The sequence below is a fragment of the Gobio gobio genome (genome assembly GCF_949357685.1).
Source record: "Gobio gobio genome assembly, chromosome: 11".
In the NCBI taxonomy this organism is placed as follows: domain Eukaryota; kingdom Metazoa; phylum Chordata; class Actinopteri; order Cypriniformes; family Gobionidae; genus Gobio; species Gobio gobio.
In genome coordinates this window covers 14,573,537-14,595,548 of record NC_137104.1, presented here as the reverse complement: position 1 = coordinate 14,595,548, position 22,012 = coordinate 14,573,537, and the positions used below count along the sequence as shown (strand labels likewise).

Genomic DNA, 22,012 nt, shown 5'->3' with positions numbered 1-22,012 from the left:
AATGCTGGAAACAGCCAAAACTGTCTGCATGGTGCTAGAGCACACAGGGCCTGAAAATATACACTTTCAAAAATTAATTTATAAGCCAAAAATTATTTTATAACCAAAGAAATCAAAAAGTGCCTTTTTTATGGGGGTTTATTACAGCTCAGACAACATATACTTAAATGTTTATCACTTTTAGCAGTGTTTTATGTTACTTCATAGGGTTTCCATGTAAAATGACAACATTGTGTATTTAGACCACTGTATGTGGGTATGGGAAGCTTTTCAATTTGGGTAGGCCAAATCCAGGCGGAAATGGTCCCAGAGTGATGCATATCTCCAGAAAGTAGACATTCTAAGCTTTCAAATGGTACCATATATGAGGTCAGAGCTCCTCCACAGACATTTCAAATTTAAAGTATATACTTGATGACGTCATTCTGGACCCTTATCAGGGTCCTTGGAGTCTAAGGTTAACGATTAATCATGCAGCTCTAGTTGAGATATTAATCAACTACCAGCTAAGAATGTGTGAAGTGTGTGTGTCTCACCTTTAACTGCTCTCCCAAGGCTTGTACTGCAGCAGTATCAGCAGGCACAATATCCTCTTCACTCAGTCGACTCTCATACTTTCTCACTTGACTTTCTGCAGCCTGCAGGCTTCTCATCAACACATCTACCGTCTTCAATCTGGCAGATGCAGAGAAATAGACACTCAAATCATGTTTGTTGTTAAGGCTAAACAAGGCTTGATGACTATTTAGGGTAGAGTACATGCACATATAATTTGAAATGCCTTTGTGCACTTACTTTTGCAGATAAACGGAGGAGAGGGAGTTGAGTTTGTCTATGTGCTCTACAGCCAGGTTGAGCTCAGAGCGTAGGACAGGCACACTGGAAGAGGTAGGCTTCTCCTCAAAGAAGCTCACACAGCGACGCGACACCTCACCCAAATCTGACTGAAGACCCTTTAAATCCTGCTGTAGCTTCTGCAACACCATTAAAAGATTCTTCAGATTAGATTTATAAAGAATTAAATTAAAATGACTTTTGCAGCTTTTAGTCCATGTCTGTTAGACTTGAGATTAGCATATAGTTTGTTTTATCCAAAAGTTGTCCAAATTAACTTGCAATCAAGAGACATATTCAATTATATATATATTTATATTATCATTTCTTATTTTAATGGGACATATGTCAACAAAAGAAAAAAAAGCTGTGCTCATAAAATCATTTAATAAGGAAATAAAAATAAATTATAGCAATACAGATATATTTAAAATAATTAAAATTTTTTCATTAATAATACAATAATGAAATATATAAACACCAAACCTAACAAACATGACAAAAGCACATAGAATTGCTACTTAAACTAAAATTGAAAACAAAAATAAAAGCTACTTCAAAACATTAAATACTATAAAAGTCTATAAATAATACTATAAAACTTTAAATTATTTAATCAGTGTCAGTAACACAAACTGCAAAAAGCTTTTTTTTGTCGAATTTACAGTATTTTCAATGAATGTAGATACCAATTGGACCAGTTTATGTTTGTATATCAGCTAAAAGCTATAGTACAGATTGACCACTGACTGACCAGTAGAGGGAGTAGTTGTGTGGATCAGACTCACCTCTTGCTCTGCTATGTGAACTGCATTATCTGCGACATCTCCTGATATTGTGCTGGAGTGTGGAGTCTGTATGCCACGCATCAGCCTGCTCTCTGCGTCCTCTAGGTGCGACTTGATGCTCTGCAGCTCTGAGAGGTAAGCACGAGAAGCCAACTCATCCTTCTCCACTGCAAGACAAAAAAATAAATACTAAAGCACCATGTCCTATGTTTCATAACATGATTAATACACACAAATACAGTAACCTTCTTACCAGTCTCCAAAGAGACCAGCAGCGTTTGGCAATGTTCACGGCAGTTCTCAGCTTCTCTCTCCAGCTCTCGCCTTTCAGTCGGTGTGAAAAGTGCGCTCTCACGACTATCCGTAAGGAAGTCGGACAAGTGGGCATCCAGGTTGTTTAAAGTCTGCTGCCTCTCTGCTGGGGCCTGCAAGCGCATCTAGACAGACAGATGCATGCTTATGAATAACCTCTGAAAGAGTTCCAATTAGAGAGGGAAATTGAATGAACTTTGGTACTAACTGTGTCCAGACTCCATGAAGAGATATTTTGTACGTCTTTCTGCAGGTAGTGCCAGGAGACTACGCTCTTCATGTTAACATGCAGCTGGTGCCATAGAGACATGACGTTCTGGTACATCTGCTCCATTCTATGCCCAGATAAAAACAATATGATTATCTTATATAGTTGTTTATGCAGAAACAATACAACATCAAAATGTATGCTTTCTTGTTAAATATCCCTTGTGTTATAGTGCACAATATTCATCATTCAAAATAAATAAAGCAGTATTTTTCCAAAACAACATGAGCGGTGTTTGCCCCAGTGTTATTTTAGTTTTATTTATATACTGTTATAGTATTTATTAATAACATTTATTTTTATTTCAGTTTTAGAATTTTTTTGTACTTTAACTTATTTTCAAGTTATTTTGCTCAAGTCTTTTTTTATGTTTATATTTTGATTTTAATTTTATATTTATTTCAATTAATGGAAACGGTTGTTTTAGTTAACAATAACAACACTGGCTTGCCTGTGCAAAAATTGCCACTAAAATGCTAGGGTTGTACATACACAGTTGCTAGAATTGCTAGGTGGTTTCTAGGGAATTCTGGGTGGTTACTTACTGGGCCAAACGTTACATAAACATAGCACATTATTTCTATGCCGTATGTGATTCCTGCATGTGTGTGAGACTCTCATTAACGTGTTTATTAGGAACATTTAAGGATCTGTGTACTGTACCTGCTGGCAGTGTCGATGGCTTCCTGATTAGGGGGTGGAATGGTGAAACACACAGAAGGCACCATGGCCTCATTTCCTGTAGGACTGATGACCTTCCACTTAGTCCTCTGAGAGTTATCCTCCAATACACATTCCTCTCCTTTGCCAATTGTGATCTGAGAAAGAGAGATAGAGATAGAAAGAAAGTGATAGAGAAAAAGGCATGGAAAAAACATAACGGGTAAGAAAGAGAGGGGGGGGGGAGCACAAAAAAAAACATAACTGATGGTCAATGTTGATTAAAAAGTAAAGGGATTCAAAATATCAACCAAAGGATGAGGAATAAAATGTTAATGCTAATGGCCTTCATATGAGTTGAATTACATGAAATATGAATTTCATGAAATAATGCCTTACTATGCTAACATATCTTTACAACTGGCAAAAAACAAACAAAAAAACAAAAACAAATTAAGCTCTTATCTTGTTCACTTTATGTCAAATTACAGTTGCTTTTTCAGCCTAGCTTTGACCAGGCTAACATGAAAGCTAAGTGCCATCATTAACCCTCAAGGCAACATAAAATTAAAAGCATTCGGAGTGATTTAAGCATATTAAAAATCAAAGAGAAGATGTGAGAGCACTTTCTAGTGCCCCACCTCAACTCTCACCCTATCCCCTTGCACACAGAGAACATTAAGCTTTTTTCTATATTACGTAAAGATACTAAATTAAAACTAACAGAGGGTTACCACGTTTGTGACTAATAGAATTAAAATGACAAAGCAAGTCAACATGCAACATGCTCCCACCATGGAAAATTGATGATATTTTGGGCTGGGATAATAACGCCTAATACATAATATATATGCGCTATTTCACATTAAGAGTGTATAGGACGCCTGAGGTAAAGCAGGGGTCCCTTGTGTGCAGGGCCAGGCCAGAGAGCAAAGGTCAGAGGAGGAAAACGGTCGGCAATAGTACCTGAGAGTTGGCCTTGCCCAGCCCCGAAGACACACATAAAGAGGGAGGGAGAAGGAAGGGAACAGAGAGAAAAAGATGGGGTTAAATGGAGGGATAAAGGAAAAAGAGGAGGATTTGGGGAGGGCAGAGAAAAGGGGGGTAGGAAGGGCATAGGGAGGGAGAAAGAGATTACTTTTGGGCATTTAGCAGACCTCGTCTGACTGAAATAATGTGATCAGGAAAAGAAATGGGGCCACAGCTGTGAGAGTGATTGAGTGTTTATGAGTATTCTGCATAAAAATGAATACTCAATAAATGTCAGCCTATTATTTCATCATTTTAATTAAGTAGAGTATGAGAAATGTGTGAATGAAAAGCAACGAAATGGCAGATTAGATATGCTACAGCAGGTTTGTTCATCACTCATGATTTGCCACACCTCCACTTTTCTAGGATTCTTTGCTTACAGCTAAATTGGCACACACAGGACAGATCCTCTGTATACATCTTGGTCGGCACCATTTCCCCTTATACTTGCCTTCACAGCTCCAGGGTTGTTTATGACTAAATATGTGCAGATGGTCTCTGGCTAGCACCCTGAGTGGAGCAGAAGATGAAAGCTAAAAGATGGTTTTCAAGTGGGGTAGGATTGGGACACAAACGTAAAGCTCTGAAAAACTGAATTAGGATCACATTTATTTTCCAAATATGATCTTAGCTCAGTTCTTAAGAGCATGAGGATCAATGCAGGGTTGTGATGTGATAAGGTAAGGCAAAGTGAGTAGGTTGTGATGGTGAGATATCTGGAGAGTGTTATACCTCTATTTGTCGGTAGTCACAGATGGCACGGATGGGCGTGGTGGTGCCCAGGTTACTATCTGCACTGCGTGGGCGGAGCTGGACCACAGACTTGGCCCGGCCTACAAGGCTGGCCACTGTGCTGCGGTATTCAATCAATTGTTCTTTCTCCTCCTGAAAATTAAAATAAAATAAATAAGAAAGACAAACAAGCAGTCCAACAGTTAACCAGTGCTGGGGGTAATGTAATCCGATTACTTTTTAAAAAAAAAAGTAATGAGTAAAGTAACGCATTACTTTTAAATGTAAAAAAATATCTGATTTACTTTTTCAAATAAGCAATGGGACTGACACACTCCTGTCCCCATGTTGAGAGCAATCGTGGGTAAAGTACAGAAGCGCGTGTGCGCTGTGTAAACATTGTTCATTGTAGCTCTATACTAATGTGAACATGAATTTACTCATCTCACTTGCACAAAAAAAAGATTCAGTATTCCTTAAAATGAAAAAAAAAAAAAAAACATGAAATGCAAACTCAAAATATTAGGCAAACCTGCAATAATACAATTTTAAATAATACTAATACTTTATGTATTTAACCTCACTTTATTAACCAATTTCTTCGCTGTTGACATTTGATGATCAAAATGAAGCAAAAATGACATTTGTGTGAAAGGTCAAAAATGTCACTTTTGGTATAAAAAGGCCTTTAAATTTGCTAAACATATAACTTTTTTTAATTAAAAAACAAACAAACAAGCCCAGCAGAGAACAGAAAAGTAGCGTAACACATTTTTACTTTCCTGAAAACGTAACCATGTAATGCAATTCGTTATTTTTAAGGGAGTAACACAATACTGTAGTGCATTACTTTTAAAAGTAACACTGTCCCCAACACTGCAGTTAACAAAAGTAAAAGATGCAATTACTAAAGGAGTAATTCGATGTTGCACTATTAGCGGCTTAAATTAATTAATTCTGTGAGCAAACGTGTCTAAAAAAATATTGTTCAATAAATATTTAAATGCATTAGAACATAATTCTTTAATTCAGCCTCTGCAAAGTCCTCATAATTGGATTTTCTCCATTATTACTTGTATTTCCATACTAAATGTTAGATGAACTGTAACTGAAATGTGCTTTCATGATAACAAATATTCATTTTCTCTCACAAAAATATATTAATGACTTTCGAAATATCTTTAAGAACATAAAAGGTCATCACTGATATTCTTCCCTGGGTTATTATTTGCTAAGCTTTCATTGTACTAAAATTAATGAGTATGTGGTATGACACTTCCATGAACGGCTCATGAGGGATTCATTAGTGCTGGCATTGGGAAGCAGAGCTGACTGGAAGATCAGGAACACAATGCTCTCTGCAAGAATTTAACACAGTATTAAATTTGACTGCATATCAACATGGGGTTGAGTTCATCAAAACCATATAGGTTTTATTTGAAACCTTATTTGAGGGATATCAACTGGCACTATTTTTTTGTTCTGGGGATGGGGCATATGTCAAATTCTTAATTAAAATCATCTCCTAGTGAGAGCTGGAGACAATATAGAACACATACAGACACAAATAACTGTTTATGTCTAACAAAGATTTTAATTTTAATCTTATGCTCAATCATAAACAACTACTCAAACAAATGACTTGATCATGCTTGTTTAATTTTGTTAATTATGAACTAATGCAACTATTATTGAACTATTTCACTTCTAAATGTCATTGTTACATGCTGATTTTTAGTTTTTAAAGAAAACAAAACAAAACAATAACTAATAGCCAATATTTTATACAAATTTTATTGGAAAAAGTAGTAGGCACAGTACAAATATTAATAAAATCTAGTCATTTTTAATACTGTGAGAGCAAGAGAGAGTTCTAATGGCCTGGTGGGGATTTTACCAATTAATTGCAGTATTCAAATGGAAGATAATCCATCCCAGCTTCTATCTACTTTTTATTGCATTCATGCCATTATTTAACTGTAATGCCAGTGGGTATCTCTTCCTTATGGCCAAAGAGGATATGCCTATTGCTCTGCCTGCTCTTGTGCAAGCCCGCTCTCATGGTGCCATCTGTCATATGCGAGGACACACACTACCTCCTGTGCACTCATTAAGCTCAAAAATTCGAATTCCTAAACTAAGTATAAACCGTAAAATCTCCTATGAATAAATATAAAATATGTTTTAAAGGCTGATTGTGCATTGTGTGTGTGTGTGTATTAATAAGAGGGAAGACCCACCATGGAGTCCTGCAGAAGATCCTCCAATCTGCCAAGTCTGCTGTTTTTATCACAGGTGTACTGTCTCTTAATGGTGTCTTGTAGCTGACGTAGATAGCTTTCACAGTCCCGTGCGTCACTCATGAACTAAAAAAAGTGTAATTAAAACCCAGAAAATGTCATTTAAAGCAGAAAATGTATTCCATTGAAAAATTCCATTGAAAAGCATGACTCAGTACCTGGAAGTAGGCAGTGTTGTCCTTAATGTGCTGCTCCACGCATGTGCAGAGCTCTTTAATCCACTGCCACTGCGTCTGCAGGGCAGCACTGTAGGCCTATGATCAGATCAGGTCAACATGTCAGGATTGAGCACCAAATCTGTTTCAAACTATCTTTACTGTGTCTGATAATAATATACCGAGGTCACTGCGTGAAGATTTGTTCATATTAGTCAATAACTCACCTCCACTGTTTGTTTGGCTGGGTGGTTTTCTTGACACAGGTGGTCAGCGGTCTCTTGGAGGGAGTGCATCACTTCCTGCTTTTCTTCCAGCTCTGACCTCATGTCCTGAGAGAGGTTAAGGAGATCAAAAGATATTGCTCATGATATTGCAAATGTAATCTATTTTGTAAATGCATGTCATTGATTTAACTGTAAACAATTAATCCATGTCTGTTTCCTTTTTTCCAAAAAATTTTTTTGAAAGAAAAATCATAACTCTATCTTCTAGTTAAAACGACAATCACATCTCCAATCACTTAGTCGGCTTAAACTCTCCCTCTGCAAGCTCACGTTCATCTGCCTCTTTTTAGTGCAATGCCCACATTCAAAAAACTTACATTTCCAATTCAAGTACTTGGACTAAATCTTTTACAAGGACTAAATCAGAAAAAGGAACATATAGTGGCCAGAGGTAGTATAATGACGGAGTCTTACAGCATATTGCTCTCTTTTGGCAGCCATGTTGGTGTTGCTGTCACTCCAGTCGAAAGCCAGCTCCTCCTCCTCCCTCTCATTGAGCCAGATCAGCTCCTCAGTGCAGTGGGACACAAAAGCTCGAAGGCTCTCCAGGCAACGCAGTCGCCATGACGAATGTTCCTGGGACAACACAAAACAACATTTATAACACTGGCCATATAACGGGGGCAACTGCTCAGTGTGATGCTTTCCCCACGGAAAGCACCCTTGGTCTTTCAAACAATTGCATGTCTTCATGGAGAATTGATTTGGTTAAATTATGGAGACGCGTGTGGGTGTGGGTATATGTCAAGAGCAGGTGTTTTGCAGCAATCATATGGATGTCACACAAGCATTCTGTATTCTGCCTTTGTAAGGACGCACTCTGTCACACCCTGATGAGATTAGAGAACAGTAATATACATAATACTGAGTATAATGAACTCAAATACGCTCACAGATGTCTGCTTATCATAATTCTAAAGCAGGAAAAACTCACCAGCAGTTTGCAATACTGGTTCTCCAACTTGGACAGAGTCTCAGAGTAACTGCTACGTAAATTAGGTGAGACCCTTGACTGAAGGAGAGAGAAAATGAAGAAATAAATTATTCCTTGTGCGAAAGTGTGCAGTGCGCAATACATTGGGTCTTTAAGTCCATTCACACCAATTCTGATTAGGCTGGTTGGTTGTGCACGTGGCTAGTTTTTAAAATGAAACAATGCATGTAGACAGTGAGAGAAAGTCTAACTGACCAACCAGAACTGTTTTGTTTTTACATGTCATTAAAGCTGTGCATGTGTAAGTCACGACTGTCATTTTTAAATGGAACTCATTCAATATGACTAAACAACAACACCTACAACAATAATTATTATTATTATAAACATTGTATTATAAAAATTCAATTGTATTATAAAAATATATTTTGGTGGAAAACCACAGGAAGACCTTTTTAAGCTTCTCATTTGTTCATAACAGATTTATAAATTATTCTCTACATGATGCTGCCACACCATATCATGAGCTGCTCATGTGTAAATGAACACTCGTTTTACTCAACAAAAAAAAAGGGTACATCAGACTATAAATAAACATAATTAAATAGCAGCCGTTGCAATTTTTACTTGCATTTGCCACTCAGTGAGTGCAAATTTTGGACACTGTATACAACCATTCACGAGCTTCGATTGGTCACTTGCACTGATGCACCTAAATCATTTTTCCACAGTCACACAATAATTTTCGGTAACAAATTTCTGAATCTGATTGGAGTGCATTCCAGTTTGTGTGCAGTATGCACAAGACACTCAGTGAACAGCCTGCCTGCAGTCTGTGTACATGCTGCCTGAAGCGGAGATTATATCAGGATTGGTGTGAAAGGTCCTTTGATACCAAGACCTCATAGTTCATGTACCTCATAGTTTCGAGCCTCTTTGAGGCTATTCAGAAGATCCTCCACTGCTGTGTGAATGATGTGGTGGTCCTGCAGGTGCTGTTCTACAGATGGCAGATCAGAACCCCACTCAGCTCGCTCCAGGAGGTCCTGCGTCCCTTCAACCCATCCCAGCAGCTCATAGATGAAGCGCAGACTGCCTTCATCTTCAGAGGAAGACATGGCTACCAGATCTGCACGAGACATTGGCCGCCTGAGCAGGGATGCCGCAGCACCCACTGCTCCCAGTAGTGTCTGTGCTCCAAGTGTAGCCAGACCTCCTGGGGAACCCTTCTGACTCATGTGCTCTCCCAGCAGACCCCCCATGGAGAAATGACCCTTTCTGTATACACTGGCACACTGCAGGCGCAAAGAGACCAGCTCCTCCTGCAGACATGACACCCTACAAGAGAGAAATGATACAAATTATTGATAATAAATAAATGATACAAATATTTTATTATTATTAAAATATTGTTTCAACATTAGTAATATTAATAAATGTTTCTGAGCACCAATTTGATTTCTGAAGGATCTGGAGTAATGGCTGCTGAAAATTCAACATTGTCATCACAGGAATCAATTATCTTAGAAAATATATTAAAATAGAAAAAAAGTTATTTTAAATTATAATAATTTTTGACAATATTACTTCTTTAACAGTATTTCTTATCAAATAAATCGTCTTAGTGAGCATAAAAGACTGCTTTCAAAAACATGTAAAATGGCAATAGTATAAACAAAAAATATGGCTGATAATTAATTGTCCTTAAAATAATTGTGAATTCTAATTATGATAACTGTGATTATTGTTCACAGTAAAGAAATCGCTCCCTCTTTTCTGTCAATCATTTCATCGATTCTGTCAAAAATTCATCTTTATTAACTGTTAACAAGAACAAAATCATCCCATCCCTCTCTCTGGCTTGCTTTTCACACACATTTTTCTATTTTCCCTTTTCTCCATCTTACTTGAAAGCCAGCTGCTCCACTTGGTAGTACTTCTCGTCTCGAAGGACCTGCAGGTCAAGATGAAGCTGTCTGACTAGAGCCTCACAGTCCTGCAGATATAACCCTAATTCATTCTCACACCGCACTGGCTGCCCATTCTCTAGCTGAGACATGTCCTGAGGAAAGACAGGGGAATACAATGGCTCACAAAATATTTCTGAATGATAAATATCCAAGTTATTTCAAACTAAACTGGGTGATCTCAGATGACTTGTCAATCAATATATATCCTAAATATTTCAAGGCATCTAGTGTGTTTGACATGACATTCCAAATGGTCTTTTTTGTAACACCCCTTCTTTTGGGAAGGTGGCATGGTAATATTAATCTTCTACCATTTCATTCAATACTGAGTACTGGCCAGAGGAGAACTGGCACCCCGACTGAGCCTGGTTTCTCCCAAGGTTTATTTTTCTCCTTTAGGTCACCTGATGGTGTTTTGGTTTCCTTGCCACTGTTGCCTCTGGCTTGGCTTGCTCAGTTGGGAACACTAAATTTTTCCACTAAATATCCAAATAAATCGAATTATTAAACTAAATTAACCATATAAACTAAATTACTGATCTAAAGCCCACATTGTCACTGTATGATAATTGACATCACCGTTTTCTCCAGAACGGCTATACGGCTGAATAAAATTCTGTTGCATTATTTTCCTGTTTAACACTGTGAAGCTGCTTTGAAACAATCTGCATTGTTGAAAGCGCTATATAAATAAAGTTGACTTGACTTGACTTGACAGGCAGCAATAAAAATAGTTACATCTAATTAAAAACAGACTATTATACCCAATATGTGTGTTCTATGTTAACTTAGCAGCTAACATCAGTATCTAACGATGGCTATTTATAAAGCAGGCAGAGCTGCCGGATTTGAAGAGCGTTCCAAATCAGTCACTTATGAGCTTGCATTTTAGAAGGCAGTTGCCTATGTAGACAGAAGACTGCAAGGCAGCTTCCTAGTTTTTAGAAAAGAGCTTATGAGACAGTTCCCACAGGGAGATACTCATGTACTTACAGCCTGCAAAGTGTTCTTCGCCAGTGTGAGTTTTTCCTCACAATCTAGAGCCATGTTCTGGATCTTATTGGCCATCTGTAGGAGTAACTCCAACCTAAAAACAAAAAGTTGCATACAAAATACACATCAAAAATACTGAACTGCTGCGATTCTAAATGCAGCCATCGTCTTATATAGAAGTGGACTCTCTAACCTCTCCACAGCAGGCCTCAGTGCTTTCTCCCTCTCCAACATCTCCAGGATCAGTTTCCCCCATTCCTCCTCCAGATCATTAGGGTGTAGCCCTTGAGGCAGCTTAATGCGCCCAAACTCTATCCACGCCTAAACAACATCCACAAACATAGATCATGAAAAGAAGCTTTCCTAGTGTGTTTTCGGGTGTGTGCATGTGTTCCCCTTTATACTGTCAGTCTTCCACCTCTCCCACGTGGCTGCATTGCGCTCTACATTAGCCTGAATCTGTTAACGTGCAGCTCCACTGTGCCTCTTATGAACAGTGCTGTCTGCATTTAGCTGCAGAATCAAGGTCAGCCTCAATCTCTCTGTGTCTTATTGTCATTCTCTTTTTATCTTCGTAACAAGTGTCTCGTTCTCACCTCCATAAGCTTGTAAAGGTGCTGAATGTGGCTCTTCTCTCTTTCCTTTGCGGGGATCTCGGTTTCTTTGAAGTGGACATATTCATTGTAAAGTGCCTGGGGAAGAGAAGACTTTTGGTAAGCAGCCAAGTAAGATCAAATCAAACGGTGATTAGCAATTTAAGGCATCACAGGTTTGTTCTGGACATGAAGGCTGTTTAAAAAGGTAATTCCTTTTGCTGCTTACAAAGACACCTCTTTTAAGTATGTATTCTTCACAGAGAAGGCAATCCCAGAATGCACTGAAAAAAGATTTTTAAATTAACATTGTATTTAGAACTGAAAAGGATTGTGTATAAAAGTTGTGTAATTCAAAATTGATTATTTTGCCCAATATGTGTACACGTTGTGCATTTCCTTGTTTATTAGAAAAAATCAAGTCCTTCTTTGTGGCATATGGATTACTGCATATATATAGTGTCCCCAGAGTTTAGGGTCGCTATCTTGTGTGCACCAAAGCTGCATTTATTTGGTCAAAATATAGTAAAATATTGTGACATACTAATATAATTATAATGGCAAAGCTGAATTTTCAGCAGCTTTTACTCCAGTCAGTGTTATATGATCATTCAGAAATATCATTTTTAATATGCTGATTTGGTGCTATCAATATTAAAAACATTTGTGTAGCTTATTACTTTTGCTGAAACTGTGATACCTTTGACAAATAGAAAGAACTGAAATTATTTGAAATAGAATTTTGTAATTTTGTAACATTCTTTGATCTTTTTAATGTGTCCTTGGTGAATAATCTCGCTGAACACAAACTGAACGGTAGTGTAGGCAGTGAGGCAACTCACTAGATTGTTGCACAGAGATATTGTTTCATAAAATTCTCTCTTTAGCTACATCTATTTGTATTGCAGCTTTTTTCTTTCAACGACTCCGTTCCCTCATGTTTCTTACCTTGAGTTCCACAGGATTGTGGGGGAAGCTCCTATTGGCCATGAGGGCCATATGTTGCCTGGTCCACTGCAGCAGAGAAGAGAAGCCAGATTGGTACTCTGTCCATCGCTGGTCAATCTCCTGAACAACAGAAACCGCATGTAAGAAAAAAAGAAAAGAAGAAGACGACAAATTACAATGTGTAATTTGTAGGTACAAAAGTACAGTAGAAAGAGTGCACTGTGAAGTGATCATACTTGAGCTGCAATGCCTTCTCCACCCTCTGGGATCTTGGGGAAAGCATCATAGATGGAGGAGACGTACGTGATGACAGATTTCTCATCTGGCGACGGCACATCGACATCTGATAGAGTAGACAGAGGATAAATACATTGAGACAGCGAATGATGATCAAAGACAAATGGAGTTAAGCAAACAATAATTCTCATATGCGGAACGGATGAAAACTAAAGACAGATAAAACACTAACATTACCTTCAGCATCTAGAAGTCGTGTTACCCCTAACGACTCTGCAATCTCAAAGGCCTGTTCCAGGTTCTCACGGTTACTTTGTTGCGCAACCACTTCCATGTCAATCAGGTCCGGCCTAAAAATCACAGTGCCGTGAGATCACGAGTGTTGATGCCCTAATGTGCATCTATCCTTTTAAACTGAGCGCTCATTATATTTGAATGTGTGTGTGAACCTGTATCTGTGCAGAAGAGCATTGAACAAGCGTCCATTGCTCCAGCAGGAAGAGAAATTGGTACAGCGGAGACCGGGGTAGCCCTCTGTGGCCTGTTGACTCCATAAGAGCAGCTTCTCTTTTGCCGTGAGGTCACCTGACTCACCGCTCACATAGATCTCAGAGATCTGGTAAAGAGAAAAGGCTGACATTATAACTGAACCTCATTAAATGATTTCACTATGTAAAGGGGAACTGATTTTATACTTCTACTAAAAAGGTTGAGCATCACTTGTCTGTAAATGTATATTTTTAGGAGTAGTCTCTGGCTCTCTCACCGAGGCCCAAATGACCCGCAGCTAGGCCATGAACCTTTCACTTATCTTAATCCTCTACTTTTACTTCCTCTTCTTCTAGACAAAAGGAGTCAGTATCCGCAGTATCTGTCTGTGCCAGGCTCTAATCTGTATTCCTTTGTCATTCCTCTCGTATGCTACTCTTCGCATCCCTGCCTGTTTCCTTTCTCGCAGAGCTAGCATGGAACACTTAAAATCCTGGAATAAATGGAGACACTTCTGAGAGTACAGAGAGACTTAAGAGTAAATCACAGATCTTAGATTAGCTTGGTCAAATTTGGTGACATACAGAAACAGAACAGTAACTGTCCTAGCCTGAGCCTCTTACTTTAAAGATGATTTAGAAGGTGAGATCAGACAGATTTATAACACTAGTCCAATCACCAGGCTCTGAGCCATAGAAACGCACCCAAACATTGCCTCTTCTTTTGGTACCACCATCAAACATATTTGCCAGACAAGACCCCTTGAGTCAAATCAGTCTCAAGAAGAATCGACCAGGACAGTATAGATTAGTTTGATGACATGCTGTACATGTCATAAATACAGTGGATTGGTCAAAATGTGACATGGTGGTATTTCCATCAGAGTGCAGATGACTGAGTATGTGACCTTATAATAGAGTCAGGACCAAGCTGCACCCTGAAACCTTCAAATAGCCCAATTACATCACGGTTAACACTGAGCATGTTTCCGGAAGATGAACACACACCAATGTGTAATTTAACACTTTAAAGTAAAGTAGTGTGGGCATAAGAGATAGTGGAGGAAGGGCTACAATCAGCAACATAAAAGGGTATTTGAGAATGGTATGAGCTAAGAATATCAGAAAAGCAATATATGAGAAATCAAACAAAACAAAAATAATAGAATAGCAAAACATAAGACAACATAATACATAACATAGCATAAAGATAAAAAACAAAACAAAATGCAAAACCAAACAATAAAAATGTAAAATCAACAAATCCTCCAGATCAACAAATATAAAAAAAAATATGTAAATGCCGTGTAATTGAAAGAAAGGAAAGCAAAAATTAAGATAGCAAACATTTCAACAAAAAGAAGTTTGTAGGCCTTATCCATATCAAATCCATATTTTTTCATGTGTAGGGAAATATCATGACAATATGAACTCCAACAAAGACAGCTTGCTTTACAGAGAAAGATCACAGAGACTGCATTTAAACGCACTCACCCAGTTGCTGTTTTATGCATATTTATGGGCGTGTACATGCTGGCTTCAGTTTCTACACTTTTGCTGCTTTGGCAGGAATATAACCAATTGGACATCACTGAAATGTACGCCCATGCAGAGTCAAGGTTTGAACAAACCAATAAACCTTCTAGCACACTGCCGCAACATCTGTAACAAGGCCACGAAATCCCTCTCTACCAGCTATAACTCTTAAGTGTGCAGGTGGAGCACAAGGGCGAGGGAGGGCAGGCAACGGACACAAATATGCAGCAATCTTACACTACTGCAGAGAGTAAAAAAAGATGAACAGCTGACAAAGTGTCTGTGAACATTGTGTTTTTGGCACCGCAAGGCAGTTTCACGCTAATACAGAACACAGCGCATCAGGAATGACAGTAAAAAATGAGTGGGTGGTTTGAAGGAAGGAAAATAATGAGGAATGGAGGGAAGGAAAAGAGGCAGGCAGTGAGAGATGGTCTGGGCAGTACTGATTAGGAAGGATCTGCTGTGTTTTAGACTCAGCTGATTGGCTGAGAGTAAAAAGCCACATGATAGATAGCAGTGTAGAAATAGAATGAAATGCAAAACAACCATACACCTGTACCCCCAATACACACCCATGCCTTGTCGGCTTTAAACTCTACTCTTTTATGCTACAAAAGTCACATGGAAGAGATTTTTAGAGATAAAAAAAGAATCTGACCTGGCTGCAAGGCTGAGCTGCTATCTCTTGTGGGGAGATGGGACTCTCAAGCACAGAAGAATCAAGCATATCAGAGGAGCTACCCCAGTCAGTCTGGACAGCGCCTCCCGTCTCGGGCGAAGTAAGAGGCACATCACTAGCATAACCTGAAGACTGAATGTCCTGTGGTGGGAGGCCAAAGCCTTCAACTACTTGAGTAGAGTTGTCCAATAGGAACTCTTTCCCTTTTTTTTCCTGTGCTGCAGCTGTTGCTGGTTTGGCAGAGTCGTTCTTTCTGGGTGGTCGTCCTTGAGTTGCGGAGACTTGTATTTTCATAATCTCTCCCATAACAGGAGATGCAGCAGCAGGTTCAGAATGGACCTCAAGTTCTTTGTCACGCCAGACGGGTGACCCATAGTCTCTTGGATAGACAGTTCGTACCACACAAAGTTGCCCACCAAACTCACGAATGTGAACAACTCCCTTCTTCTCGGATTTCAAGGGCTCACTGAACATCAGTTCTCTTGCTCCATGCAAATCCCCTCCTTCCTCCTCTTCTTCCAGGTCACCACGTTTGGAACGTAATAGGCAGGGTCTCTCTAAAACACCCTGAACTCGCTCTCGAACCTTGCAGACTCTTCCTCCTCCGGGTGTTGTGTTGCCCTGCTCTAATTCAGCATGAGACTCTTCGCTAAGTCCCTCCACCTCAAACTGGCGAAGTGCCCCCAGCCATGCTGGACTGGGATCTGGGGAAAGAATGGCCATCTTGCTGCCCCGCAATGTCCCTGTGCTTCCAAATATTGGTGCCATACCAGGAACCAGGACAACATTGGTGGGCGTTTCAGTTTCAGTATTTCTTTGGCCAGATACCAATTTGGTTGAATCAGGGGCTTTTGATGTAGACTTCCCTTCCCTGACTTCAATGCTTCCACTCTCCTTCTCTTCAAGTATGCGGCTTTTCTTGTCTTCCCCTCTGGAACCTCTTAACTTCTGTTTGGCCTTTCGTTTTCGTCTGAAGCGAAGTCTTCTTTTGGGAGACATTGGTGCAGCACCACCTGGTCCAGCGTCCCTGGGTTGTTTCACACAACCAAGGGAGCTCCCCATATCGCAGAGACAGAGTGACAATAAATAAAAGTCAAGTGGAAAAAAAGAGGTAGCAAGAAATGAAGAAGTCCCCAATGTGAGCCGATCAGTTAAAAAAACAGCCAACCTGAGGCTGTAAAGGTAATTTTAAATGCTTAAGTTAAGTTAGTGACTCATCTGGAATGAAAATAAAAACAATCAACCATGACAACAGGGTTTGGTACATGTTGAGGTTCTCCCAGGACATGATGTCTCAAATTTAGGCGTGGACAGCAGTTGTTCCTCCTGTTTGTTGCCTTGTCTCCTCTTTCTGGTGTCATTCAGGCAATATTGCTGTTAACCAAATGCAAACATCACTTAGGGTCCTAGCAAGCCTCTAGGACATGATGCTGTATATAGGTTACTGTCCTTTATAAAATATTAAAATCCTACGGCAAGGCTTTTGATGTTTTTCACTCCCTCATGATGCAGAGATGATGCAGCGCAGACTGAAGAAAGAGCTGGAGCCTTTTAGCCCATTTCACAGCCTATGTGTTAAATAGCAGGCCATTTGTCATGGTATTCGAAGAGACACTATTCCGCTGTAGATATTCCTCAAGGTGAGAACCACAATAAAACTGCACTGCAGACATAAGTAGACATAGTCCTGTGAGCACACATGCACATGCTCAATATCTTTGCGTTAGGATGCACTAATCATCAGCTTGCACGTAACTACAAACTGGAAAAAAACATGTCTGAGCTTGTATTTGTGTGTACAGTAAGATGCCTAAAAACACCTACCTCTCTGGATATATTTAGTATAAATTATTGATCACTGCACTCACATAGGGTAGTAAAGTGTTGAGCAGTAGTCGTGGTAGTCCTGTGGGAAACGGTTTACGATATAAGCTGAGTAACAGGTCTCAGATCAGTTGCTAAAGGACAAAAGTGCAGAGTCAGGCAGCTCATTTACAATTTAGTCACAACCCAACAGAGCTTAACATCTTTTGTTCCAATCATCACCTAAGCATAACCAGCCTGAGTCAGGTAATGTTCGGCCTTCACATCTGTAGCTATGAGTGTTTCACCTGCCAGGCATGCAAGCTCTATTAAAAAAAGTCTCCAGACATTGAAGAGAAAAAAGGGGAGGGGCTAGGTACTAAGCGTCTCACCTCTGCTGCCACAGGAACTGGCATCCCATTCACTGACGCCAGCACATTCAAGTCAATAAAGAGGACAGTGACTACCATGAGTGAAGACCTCACCTTCAGCCAGCAAACCTCAATAACCACTTTCCTCTTGCTGACACAGCTGGTTATGTACATAGTCGTCTCATACATCACGTAGACATGCCTTCCATCCTGTCTTCCTTGTTCTGCCACTAAGCAGTGTACATCCCTAGATTGTGGTGAGTGGATGAGAGAAAGAGTGATAGCTGATAAGGTGCCGCTCCCTGATACTGACGGCTTCTCTGGCTGTGGAATCTAATTCGAATGCTGCCAGGACAGGGCTGGGCAGGATAGTTGAACCATGGCTGGATGAGGAAAAGAGGGAAATCCAGAGGAATCCACCCCCAACCACGAGCTGCACTGCTAGCCTCAGAGAAGAGTGGTTGCTCCAGTGATGAAAAAAGCGTAGCTCCATCAGTCGAGCATGGCGAAATTGATCCGATTGATACGGCGCCCTCCTTTGCACAACCTGGGCGTGAATTAAAACGTGTGACTTACATGTGTGTGTCTGCAGGGTTCATCGATCCCGAATCTGAGATTGAAAGCATATGTGACGCTGTATATGTGCTTCAAGAGGCCTGCAGGGGGAGAGGAAGCCAGGGGCTCCAGTAATAGCAGGTTGCATGTGTCCTCTTCTCAGTTGCTGGGTAGCTCCTCTGCTCTCGCTGGTAGACACCAGCGGAAAAAAGAGCTTCATCTCCAGTCTGCTGCAGCCTCACAGAATACGCTGCTGCTGCTGCTTTAGCTTCCTCCTCCTCCTTCTCTCCCTCCCTCCCTCCTCATCGCCCTCCTCCAATCCACATGCTCATCCCTCCCTCCCTGCCTCCCTCGCTCTGATTCCTGATGAGCTCAGAGCTCAGCACACACGCACACCAACCCGATGGCCTTCAATTGGTTGGCTGCCTGAGAGTGCCAGAAAAGAATGAACTTGAAATTTTAACTGTTGCCCCCTAACATGCATGTTATTTCACAGCTGCTATTATCACCCCTTCCTGCTTCTAACATAAATATATAGTATATATATATATATATATATATGGCAAATTTGCATGACCATCTGAACCCACTACATAATCTGCATGGAGAAATCTTTCACTTTCACATGAAATTCCCAATCTGGTTTCTGATAAAGATATCCCTCTACTATTGAAACGCACAAAAAAAAGCACTGTGATGGAATTTATTCACGGTAGATGCAGCATACAGAAAGAGCATGATTGTAAAGGAAGCTGATTAATTAACAAGCAATAAATCAATCAGATCTGTGATACCATGATAATCAGCCAGCTGAGCCCATTTTTTTTAACCTAATTGTCATGCATCCAGAGTCTCCTGTACTGTAACTGAGAAAGGAGATCATTTCTGTTTACTGACAGAGAACAGAGACTAGAACACCGCTATCCGTTTTTCCCTGCAGATAGAAAGCATAAGATTACAGCACACTACAGTCCTTGCCAAACAACCCTGCTGGCCAGACAACCCCACCTTTTATGTGACTAACATAAATAACAGCCAATCAGATTAGGTCTTTTTGTGACAGACACAGTTGGCACAAATGCAGCCTGGGCTGATACATGGGAGCCTGATTGGTATTTTCCCACAGGATCCTGATGTTAGACAAAAATATATGAGGTCAATATAAGGATATCCAAAACAATTCCAAAAGGCTGCTGTTAGCCTAAATTACAGTGGTTTCAAAACAGAAGTAAGTGCCCCAGATTGAGTGTGGGGGGGGTTGGATAGTTAGTTAGTCTCTCTTGGCTGTCTGAAATAAATGTACAGTAGGCATCAGAATTGCACTTAGAGGAGTGGATTTCCAATGCTTCTACTGCTGAACAGCAACTCCTTCTAACGGCTCCTAATGTGCCTCTACTGAATGATTATTGGATGATGTTTCCCTAAATGAGTCATGCTCAACTTGAATTGGAGTTTACAATGACAAGAGTTAACTCGTTCATCACTCCAACAACATTACACATTTCTGTGGTGGTTTTCCACCTCTATCCAGCCTTTACATTTTTTTTTTGTTGTTGACAGAAAAAAAAAACTGCACAAAGCTAATGTAACAATGTTTAACTAAAGCAGATTCTCCATACATTGCCATACTTGGCATGCTCCGTTTAGTGTACTGGTGTCTCAATTTCATTGTTTCTTGTTTAAGCAAGGTATCCAGTAAGCACGTATATATATATATATAGAGAGAGAGAGTCCATCCCATTTTCCCCTGTCTATCCCTGTGCACATTTATTCAAATGTTTTGTCCCAGAGAAGCAACATGTATTTTACATGTACTTATTTGTGTGCTACTGGCCTGCTCTGTTTTGATCCAATTACAACAATTTGTCTAGATAATTAAGAATTGTTTCAAATCTCTGCTCTCTAGATATTGTTAGAAACACAGTGAATGTAGGATATAAGATTCAAGCACTGTGAAACAGTTTTTTTTTTCTTTGTTTTTTTCTCGGTTTTCCGGATGAGTTATTTCACATCTTCATGTGGCCACTGCCTCCACTCATTTCTGCTGAATCATGCTGATTGAAAACGCTCTGGGGTCATACTAAAGACAATCTCCTTGGCAACCAGCTGCATATGTCACCCTGTGATGTCACCAATCTGATGATAACAACAGTTCCCTCTGTTGGACAGTCCTGGAAAGTGCAGCTAGTGTTCAGAATGAATATTGAATATGTTTCTATTGTATTATCAACAGAGTGTTTGTTGAATAATGAATCACATTGTTTTTTATTATTATATTTAATAACAGCTAGTCTATATTAAAGTTGGCAAATTTGCATTGTGGCCTTTTCTCACTGCTGATGGGAGACTATGGTTATGTTCCGATTGGGATACTTCACAACCGAATATTGCACATATAGTATGCAACTTTTTTGTATGCATGGAATACTCAAAGATGGATGTACTATATTAGCCAAAATGTAAAACATACAATTTAGAGCATATAGTACTGCTTATTACTGTATTCCACAATGCATTTCTGAAGAATGAATGGAAGCAGAATAAACTGTGATTTAAATATATCTTTCTTAAGTCATTATTCGATAAGACTTCCACAAATTACAGGCTTTCTACAAAATGTATAAATAAATAAATAAATAACATTATGTGATTACTTTAGTACATTATTAGTACAGTTTGCACAATCTTCAACGAGCAGTATGCTAGGATTAGATTCTGGACAATTTCAATTGCCTTTATAAATGGGACATTTTAAATTCTACCATCCAGCAGTGCAGTCTTTATCCGACAGACCTTACTTTTCTAGCTTGACCCATTAGTATAGACAATAAGGCCATTTCACAAATGTGCTCTGCAGGGTCCATCCATTCGAGCAGATCCTTGTTTCTTTATCAACATGCAGCCTGGCAGTGCCTGTCTAGAATTGTCCACAACCTCAGTCCTCTCATCCTGCTGAACAGACAGACTGGCGGGCCTTTTCTTTTGAAACACCATATAAACCAGTCCCTGAGCATATTCAGAGTCTGAGGTCAGGATTGTACTCAACCCATCACATCCTCCTCATGCACCCTTCCCTCTTGAGTTTTCTCATTCTTGCCATGGACAAATCCCTATTGCTCAAACTGACAGCTACGGACATGAGAGGCCGGTACACAGCAGCTATTAGCGTTATGTAAAATCACCTCTAACTCTGGCATGCTGTGTTGAGCACTACATAATCAAGTAGGACACAGCTGTGACCAAAGTGAACTTACCTGAAAGTGAAGGATGATGGTCCAGATCAATCCCAGCGTCAGCTTTGGGTTCCCATCAGTGATGTCATCATTGCGTATATTCACTAATTTGACCTGCATTAAAGGCAAAAAAGGCTCTCGTTAGTAGAAAATATCTCAATGAGTTTAAGGTGTATTTTTTCAATGTTAAAAATCATAAAAAACACACTGATTACCCTGAAAAGACCACAACATTGCTTGAATCAACTAACAATGCCTAGGGACTGAACAAGTGAAAGAAGCTGGTGATCTAATGTAACTT

General features: G+C 39.6%; 1 protein-coding gene across 12 annotated transcripts in view; it reads right to left on the bottom strand.

Moving 5' to 3' along the window:
• macf1a (microtubule actin crosslinking factor 1a) overlaps positions 1-22,012 on the bottom strand; it is a gene marked incomplete at its 5' end in the record, with an annotated part of 170,120 nt that overhangs the window by 77,263 nt on the left and 70,845 nt on the right. For 7 of the 12 annotated variants that reach the window (XM_079829976.1, XM_079829983.1, XM_079829980.1 and 4 more), the window contains 22 exons: positions 537-675; positions 796-974; positions 1,623-1,789; positions 1,876-2,059; positions 2,143-2,269; positions 2,866-3,020; positions 4,627-4,779; positions 6,867-6,992; positions 7,085-7,180; positions 7,309-7,413; positions 7,783-7,944; positions 8,303-8,380; positions 9,220-9,640; positions 10,210-10,364; positions 11,266-11,359; positions 11,459-11,586; positions 11,862-11,957; positions 12,807-12,926; positions 13,043-13,149; positions 13,281-13,393; positions 13,493-13,659; positions 15,729-16,811. In XM_079829976.1, the coding sequence (XP_079686102.1) occupies positions 537-675; positions 796-974; positions 1,623-1,789; positions 1,876-2,059; positions 2,143-2,269; positions 2,866-3,020; positions 4,627-4,779; positions 6,867-6,992; positions 7,085-7,180; positions 7,309-7,413; positions 7,783-7,944; positions 8,303-8,380; positions 9,220-9,640; positions 10,210-10,364; positions 11,266-11,359; positions 11,459-11,586; positions 11,862-11,957; positions 12,807-12,926; positions 13,043-13,149; positions 13,281-13,393; positions 13,493-13,659; positions 15,729-16,811 (4,155 nt within the window). Of the gene's footprint in view, positions 1-536; positions 676-795; positions 975-1,622; positions 1,790-1,875; positions 2,060-2,142; positions 2,270-2,865; positions 3,021-4,626; positions 4,780-6,866; positions 6,993-7,084; positions 7,181-7,308; positions 7,414-7,782; positions 7,945-8,302; positions 8,381-9,219; positions 9,641-10,209; positions 10,365-11,265; positions 11,360-11,458; positions 11,587-11,861; positions 11,958-12,806; positions 12,927-13,042; positions 13,150-13,280; positions 13,394-13,492; positions 13,660-15,728; positions 16,812-21,732; positions 21,826-22,012 lie in introns of those variants that run through there. The other 5 variants (XM_079829986.1, XM_079829978.1, XM_079829977.1 and 2 more) reach the window with 1 other exon arrangement.